Source organism: Propithecus coquereli, unplaced genomic scaffold (genome assembly GCF_000956105.1).
Source record: "Propithecus coquereli isolate 6110/MARCELLA unplaced genomic scaffold, Pcoq_1.0 Scaffold223, whole genome shotgun sequence".
Lineage (NCBI taxonomy): Eukaryota > Metazoa > Chordata > Mammalia > Primates > Indriidae > Propithecus > Propithecus coquereli.
In genome coordinates this window covers 3,148,898-3,157,366 of record NW_012147523.1, presented here as the reverse complement: position 1 = coordinate 3,157,366, position 8,469 = coordinate 3,148,898, and the positions used below count along the sequence as shown (strand labels likewise).

The 8,469-nt window shown below is 48.5% G+C and overlaps 2 protein-coding genes across 2 annotated transcripts in view; one reads left to right on the top strand and one right to left on the bottom strand.

Moving 5' to 3' along the window:
* The window catches only part of ERN2 (endoplasmic reticulum to nucleus signaling 2), a 44,314-nt gene extending 39,290 nt beyond the window's left edge, over positions 1-5,024 (bottom strand). Inside the window, 1 exon segment of the mRNA XM_012644934.1 lies at positions 4,670-5,024. Within this exon segment, the coding sequence (XP_012500388.1) occupies positions 4,670-5,024 (355 nt within the window).
* CHP2 (calcineurin-like EF-hand protein 2) lies at positions 5,019-7,546 on the top strand. Its single transcript, XM_012644964.1, has 7 exons — positions 5,019-5,089; positions 5,566-5,638; positions 5,750-5,830; positions 5,956-6,086; positions 6,270-6,331; positions 7,010-7,132; positions 7,330-7,546. The coding sequence occupies exons 1-7, from the start codon at positions 5,023-5,025 to the stop codon at positions 7,381-7,383; spliced, it is 591 nt and encodes a 196-aa protein (XP_012500418.1). The 5' UTR covers positions 5,019-5,022; the 3' UTR covers positions 7,384-7,546.
* The last annotated feature ends 923 nt before the right edge of the window (positions 7,547-8,469 follow it).

Genomic DNA, 8,469 nt, shown 5'->3' with positions numbered 1-8,469 from the left:
TAGGATTACAGGCGTGAGCCACCGCGCCCGGCCTTAAAACGGAATTTGAATTATCACATCCTCCAACTTAAAACCCTACCACTGTGTCCTATCATACTTTTGTTCTAAAGGACCCTGTGAGATGCCTTGCTTACTTGATGTTCTCGACCTGTATTCTTGCAGTTTTGAACACATCAAAGATGAAAATAGTCCTTTGTTTTAGTTTGTATTTTTAAACTTTGTGAGGTTGAGCATCTTTTTACGCTATTGACCATGTCTATTTCTCACTTTATCCCAATTTTTTTCTATTGAGTTATCTTTTATCTTTTATATAAACTGTGAATATTTTCCCCAGTTTGTCCTTTTGGCTTTGATATATACATATACACATATGTATGTATGTTTGTATGCACATATGTATATTTGCGAGTGTGTGTATATATATATATTTAGCCATGCAGAGGTTTTAATTTTCAAGTAGTCAAATTTGTCAGTCTTTTCTCTATGATTTTTGTGTTTTGTTTCATGTTTAGAAAGACCTCCTATTCAATACTATAACAAAAGATTTCTTCTAGTGTTACATGGTTTCATTTTGCATTTTTTTTTTGTTTTGTTTTAGAGACAAGGGCTTGCTCTATCACCCAGGCTGGAGTGCAGTGGTGATACCATATCTCACTGCAGCCTCTAACTCCTAGGCTTAAGCAATCCTCCTGCTTCAGCCTCCCAAGTAGCTGGGGCTATGGGAGTATACCACCATGCCCGGCTAATTTTTAAATTTTTTGTAGAGATGGGGTCTTGCCATATTGCCCAGGCTGGTCTTGAACTCCTGGCCTCAAGTGATCCTCCTGCCTCAGCCTCCCAAAGTGTTGGGATTATAGGCATGAGCTACCATGCCTGGCCTCATTTTGCATTTAAATCTCTATTCTATCTGGAATTTATTTTAGTATACGAAGGTAGGGGTGCAGCTTTATTTTTTCCCCAAAAGACAGATGTCCCAAATGACATTTATTGAATAATCCACATTTTCCCCACTGATTTGAAATGTCACTTTTATTACATGCCAAATTACCATATGTATTTGGGTCTATTTCTGACTTTCTTGTCTGTTTCTTATCTTTCTATTCCTGCACCATTACAACACACATTGTACTTTTATAATACATTTAAAAATCTGTTAGCATTAGTTTGCCTTCATTGTTTTTTGTTCCAGAGCTTTCCTGGCTCTTTTTCTTAAAAAATGGCTTTATTGAGATATAATTCATATTCCTTACAATTAGCTCATTTAAAGTGTGAATAGTATATTCACAGAGATGTGCAACCATTACCACAGTCAATTTTAGAACATTTTTGTCACCTCAGAAAGAAACCTGTACACTTTAGCTGTCCCCTTTCTCCCCACCTCCCCCAGCCCTCAACAACCACTAATCTACTTTCTGTCCCTATAGCTTTGCCTATTATTGACATTTCATGTAAATAGAATCATGTAACATGTGGTATTTGTGGCTGGTTTATTTTACTTTAATATTTTCAAGGTTCATCCATGTTGTGGCATATATCAGTACTTCATTACTTTTTATGGCCAAATAATATTCCATTGTATGAATATGCCACATTTTGTTTATCTATTCATCAGTTGAACATTTGGATTATTTCCACCTTTTGGCTATTGTGAGTAGTGTTGCTATGAACATTCACTACAAGTTTTTGTTTGAACACCTATTTCCAGTTCTTTTGGGTCTATACCTAGGAGTGGAATTGCTAGGTCATTTGGTAATTTTATTTAACTTATTGAGAAATCTTCAAACTGTTTTCTACAGCAACTGCATCATTTTACATTTCCACCAGCAATGTATGAGGTTTCTAATTTCTCTATATCTTCTCCAAGACTTATTATGTGTGTTGTTTTTGTTCGTTTGTTTTAATGTTAACCATCCTAGTGAGTGTGAAGTGGTATCTCATTGTGGCTTAATTTGTATTTCCCTGATGACTAATGATGCTGAGAATCTTTTCACGTACTTATTGCCATTCCTATATCTTCTTTGGAGAAATTTCTATTCAAGTCCTTTGCCCATTTCTAAAATTGGGTCGTTTATCTTTTTATTATTGAGTAGTAAATGTTCTGTCTCTATATTTTCCTGAGTTTTCTTGCATGTTCATTTTTTTTTAGTTGAAAAATGGATGGCTAGCAACTTTCTTGTAGCTTTAAAGCAAAAATCACTTAACTCCAGCGAGAAAGGCTTTTATCAAAAAGTCAAAATAACAAATGTTGGCATGCATGTGGAGAGATAGGAACACTCATACACTGCTGGTGGGACTGCAAACTAGTACAACCTCTATGGAAAGTAGTATGGAGATACCTCAAAGAGCTACAAGTAGAACTACTATTTGATCCAGCAATCCCACTACTGGGTATTTACCCAAAGGAAAAAAAAAAACATTCTATAAAAAGCCATCTGCACTGGAATGTTTCTAGCAGCACAATTCACAATTGCAAAGACATGGAAACAACCCAAGTGCCCATCAATACATGAGAGGATTAATAAAATGTGGTATATGTATACCATGGAGTACTACTTAGCCATAAAAAATGGTGAATTACCTCTTATATTTTCCTGGATGGAGCTGGAGCCCATTCTTCTAAGTGAAGTATCACAAGAATGGAAAAAAAACACCACATGTACTCGCCATTAAATTGGTACTAATTGATCAACACTTATGTGCACATGTGGAATTATTCATCAGGTGTTGGGCAGGTGGGAGGGCAGAGGAGGGGATGGGTAAATTCACACCTATTGGGTGCAGTGGGTGCTGTCTGGGGGATGGGCACGCTTGTAGCTCTGACTTGGGCAGTACAAAGGCAATTTAGGTAAGCAAAGCATTTGTACCCCTGTAATAGTCTGAAATAAAAATAAAATAAAAAATAAAAAAGCCAATTCTATGAATATCAGAATAAAAAAAAAAAGCAAAAAACAAATGTTTAGCCTGAATTTAGCCTAACAGATTCTGTAGATGAAAATTTCCCCCAGACATCTCCTCCTTAAATACCCTGAAAAGATTTGGGCATTTGCATGTATTGTGAAGTTGATTTAAACCCACTTGCGTACATGAAGCAGACATGGATTCTAGCATAGTGCTCTCCTTAAGGGTTGTGTATGGTGTGTGTGTGTGGGGGGGGTTGTTAATTACTCGCTGGTCTAATTGACTTTGCTGCAGTGTTGACTCAGATCAAGGCTGGAGAAGCCCTTTCCAAGATCAGCATCCAAAAATGGCCCGAGGTGATTATTGCAACTTTCCAGGGGCTCTCATCCCCTCCTGGGTTCAGAACCGAACCCAAGCTACACTCACAGCCTGACTCACAGCTGGGGACTGGAGCGAATGTTGAGCTTCATTAGGGAAGAGTGTGATTTCCCGCATGCTTTAGTCCTTGGGGGGTGTCTGAAAGGGAATCAAGCATTCCTTATGCCAGTTGCTTAATCCTTGGGGTATCCGAAAGAGAAACAAGCACTTCTTAGATCAATATTTTCAAGGCTCATCTGATGCAAGCTTCTGCCTGAGGCTGGAGGATAAACTGTTTCTCCAGCTTCTCTCTCTCCAGGGGGGATATGAACTTGAGCCCTTGTAATCAACTGCTTGCATTGTTTTTCCCTGAGAGATTTGTGAATATGTGTGATTGTGATGGGAGAAGGGGGGTAACGATAGTTTCAAAACTGGACACCTGTGGTGCTTGTTCCTTTACGACTCAGTTTCCCAAACTCTTTTTCATTATCACCCCCCAGGAGTATTTTAAGATATTCCCCCCTATCGTGCTTTCCCCATGAAATTTTAATGCCACAGATATCCTGTATATCTATTTACATACTGTATGTATGCCTGTGCTTTATACATTAAAAAAAATGCGTTTTTTGCCCCGTCGGGGGCCATATGGGCCCCACTGAGAACCTGTGCTTTACAATCGTTCACAAGTAGCCCCCTTGGCAGCCTCGGCCACATACAATGGAGAGGAAGGCAGCCTAGCGGGGGCTAGGTTGTGAACTAACGCACATGCAGCGCTTAGCAAAGTGCCATAAACAGGAGCCCTTGTTGTTGTCATTATGATGAGTTCAAGCCCTGTCACAGTGATGTTCATCGCCCTCTCTCAGGCTGCGGAATTCCACGGTTCCTGAGGGCTGGTCGGAGGAGGAAGTCCTTCCCAGTCTGGGGCTCCGCCAGGGGCCATGGGGCGCATAAGGGCGTGCACCGGGCTAGGTGGGACTGCGGTGAGTGGACAACCCCCAGCCTCGTGGTGTCAGAACTTCTGATTTTTCAGGAAAATCCAGGAATGCGGATTTTTGGTTAAATCTCCCAAATCTGAAGCACTGGCTCAATGACACAACAATAACGCTACAGGGACCAAACAAAAGAGATGCAAGCAAGATACACCGGCTTGTCCAGAGTTCGCAGCGCGGCTGAAATTCCAACGTGAGTCCTCCAAAGCCCGTGCTCTTTCCACTTAACCCAGCCCCACCCTTGACCGCACAACCCCTCCCCACCGGCCCCCGCTTTGGGAGCCGGTCAGTGTCTCTCCCTGCTCCCGGTCAGGCTGGGCCAAGCGGGACGGGACCAACCGTCCAGCTCCCCTTCCCATGCGGCACGCCCTTCCCAGCAGGACCTGGCCTCTGTCCACAGACCCGGTCAGGCCTCCGGGCCATACTGAGCTTCGACGGGGCTGGGGGCGCCGGCGCCGGCCCCGGAGGACGGGTCGGCGCGGGGTCGGTGCCGGGCTGACCGTGAGATCGCGGCCCCGAGGGAGGCGCGGGGAAGGCGGGGCGCCGCGTCTCCCGGCCTCTCCCCGCGCCTACCTCGGGCTCGCGGGGCTGAAACCAGCGTTGTTTGCGCCGCCCTCTGACCCGCCGCCCTGGCGATTGTTTTCTATTCGCCCGGGTCGCGGGTGGGAGGCGAGGAACGCGGGGCCCTGGAGCCTGGCTGCCCTCCAGGCCTTTGGCCCTAGGGCCAGCGGGGCGGCCGCGCCTCCGGGGCGGGACGAGAGGACCGGCGGCCGTGGCCATGGGCTCGCGCAGCTCCCGCGCCGCGGTCATCCCCGACGTGGACAGCATTCGGCGGGAGACGGGCTGTGAGTGCGGGCGACGGCGCTGGGGACCGGGAGGAGGGGCTGGGCCGAGGGAGTCGGGGACCCTGGAGCTGGGAGACCAAGACCCAAGAGTCGGGGACCGCAGGGCTAGGGGCGCGTTAACCTGGGGGCGTGAGGACGGTCCGAGTTCACCGGGCTGGGGCCAGAGCAGTCCAGGAACCCGGCGTCCTCGAGTCCGGATCGAGGCTGAAGGCAAAGCTGATGGCGAGCGGAGGGTTGACTTTGGTCCCTTGTTTCCGGGAGGGGAGCGCCAGGACGCTCGCGAGCCGCCCGGGTCTCGAGCTTGGCGCTTCGTGGGGTCGCACATCGCTCCCGCCCCAGCCCCGCCTCCCCGGGTTCCCGGGGTGAACGTTCCCTCCAGCAAGCCCCTCTCCCCTGTCTGTCCCCCGCGCGTCTCCCGGCCGTCCTGAGCGGGCTCCAGAGCGTGCTTCTTGTCACCCGTGCGCTTTCCCCCGCAGTCTCGCAGGCCTGTCTGCTCCGCCTGCACCACCGGTTCCGGGCACTGGACAGGAACAAGAAGGGCTACCTGAGGTGAGGGGGAGTCTCGCCTCTGTCCTTCGGACCCCTTTTCCCTGTTTGACGCCCCCACCCCCGCCTCCGTCTGCCGTCTTGCCCTACCCACTTTGAACTTTGACTTTGCAGTCGCATGGATCTCCAGCAGATTGGGGCGCTGGCCGTGAACCCCCTGGGAGACCGGATTATAGACAGCTTCTTCCCAGACGGGTGAGGCCCTGCTGCAGCAGAAGCGGAAAAACCTGAGTCAGTTGGGTGGGAGGGGAGGTTAGTTAGAGACCGAGGCAGAGGGATGGCTAAGGTGACCGCTGCCTCCCTCCGTTCCATGCCCCCAGGAGTCTGCAAGTGGATTTCTCAGGCTTTGTCAGGGTCCTGGCTCATTTTCGACCTATAGAAGAGGAGGACACAGGGATGCGAGACCCCAAGCAACCTGAACCCCTCAACAGCAGAATGAACAAACTTCGCTGTGAGTTTGTGGAGACCCGCCCAAGTGAGACCGCAGGTTTACCCACACCAGGGAGAGGCCCCAGGAATCTTCCACTCCCTTCATGAGCCTAGTGACAACCACGCCACTCCTCTGGGGTGACCTTCTCCTGGAGGAGAACCAGGGAAGACCCACCTGCCTTTCCCCCTTCCACTCTCTTCCCAGTTGCATTTCAGCTCTATGACCTGGATCGAGATGGGAAGATCTCCAGGCAGGAGATGCTGCAGGTTGGACGAATGCCAGGGTGGGAGATGTGATGTGTGGAGGGTGGGAGGGCTGGTGGATGGGGGATGCAGATGATCAGGGTATGGGATGGGAAATGGGAATGGATGGGGTTGGAGCATGGGTTAATTGGGAGGTCGAGTGGGTAGCAGTTGGGTGAGGTCGGCAATAGATCAGGGATTCTCAGCTGGGGGTCATTGTGCCCCTTGACTGAAGATTTGGCAATATCTGGAGACACTTTGTGTTGTCACACTTGGCGAGAGAGTGTGCTGCTGGTATCTAGTGGGTGGAGGTCAGGGATGTCGCTATACATTGTATAATACATAGGACAGCCTCCCACACCAAGGCATTATCTGGTGTCAAGCCTCCATAGTGCCGAGATTGAGAAACTCTGAAGAGGTGATGAATTGGGTGTGGAGGCTGGACAAAGTTGGGTTATAAGCTGGGCGATGAGTCTGGATAGGTTGCTGAGAGGAGTGTGGGCTAGATGGGAGATTGCATGGTGAGGCAGTGGGAAATTATTGGGGGATATGGGGGAAAGTGACTGGGATGGGGTGAAACATGGATAAAGGATGGATTATGAAACTGGTAATAGCTTTTGGGGTGAGGTGGGCAGGGTTTTGAGGATGGGAGAGTAGCCTTTGTATCTCCTCTTTATGGCTGCCTCTTCCCTTACCTCCCAGGTTCTCCGGCTGATGGTTGGGGTACAGGTGACAGAAGAGCAGCTGGAGAGCATCGCTGACCGCACGGTGCAGGAGGCTGATGAAGACGGGGACGGGGCTGTGTCCTTCCTGGAGTTCGCCAAGGTCAGAATGTCCCTAGGACTGGGACTGGGGAGTTGAGATCAAGAGTCCCTGGGACAGATGGACAAGAGGAATGATGTTCAAAGGAGAAGAAGAAGGGGGCAGTGGAGTCGTTGGGATGGGTAGAACCTGGGGGAGGAGGTGGAGACATAGAGGACTGGGATTCGTGCCTCTTGACTAGCACCCATTTTCTCCGCCAGTCCCTGGAGAAGATGAACATCGAGCAAAAAATGAGCATCCGCATCTTGAAGTGACTCCTTTTGTGCCTTCGTCTAGCTCAGGCAGACCAGTACCTACCTGGAATTCACCCTCAGCCCCCGTGGGCACGGGGCCCCAATAAACTGTATTCTTACTTCCAAACTGAACTCTATTTAGGACCAAGGAAGGAAAGCTGGAAGGGTGTGTACTAAAGTCTAGTTCATTTGATCCCAGATCTGTGAACCAGCCAGCAAGGTTTTGGTTGCAAATGACTAAAAACGCAACTCAATGTGACTTAAGTAAAAAAGGGATTTTATAATATGAGCTCCTGTAATTAAAAAGTCTGGAAGTATCTGTCTTCAGGCGCAGCTGGATCCAAGGGCAAAAATGATGTTATCAAGAGTCAGTTATTCGCCATCTCTCAACTTGGCTTTCTTTTGTTTTAGCTTCATCCTCAGGGTGGCTCTTTCCTCGTGGTGGGGAATGGCCACCAGCAGCTCCAGGCTTCCATCCTGCCAGCCTAGTCATCTGGCCGGGAGAGATTTTCTTATTCCAGTAATTCCAAGCAAAAAGTATCATTGGCTGAGTCTGAGGTCTTGTCCCCATCTCCAGGGGAATGGAACACTCTCATTGACTGGGCCTGTGTCATGTGCTGATTCCTAGAGCCAGGAAATAAAGTCTGAGGACTCAGGATGGTGTGAGAAGTGGTTGCATAAAGGAAAATGAGGTACTGTTATCAGAAGAAGGGGGAATGATGGCTCAGGCTGAAGAAGAGATGTCCATTAGTGTTTGGTTGACCAAATGGAGGGGCCCTTGAAGTCTGGTCTCTTACGTGGGTTTTTGCTGATCCCATGGGTGCATGCCAGTGTGATGGGGGTTGGTGGGATGGGGCAGAGATGATGTGAAAGTGACAAACAATGCATACCCTTCTAGATTTGGAGAGTAATCTTGTTTTCACAGTAGGATGTTCAAACATTGATATATCACAGAATAGAGTGTAAAAGTCACAAAAAACCATGAGATTCTATTTCTGCAGCAGAGAGCTCTGGCCGTGCCTGCAGGAGATGCCCTGCTTTATTTCAGCGGAGGTCCTTGGCCTCATCCGTAAGTCTGGACTCTGGCCTGTGTCAGTCTGTATTCTT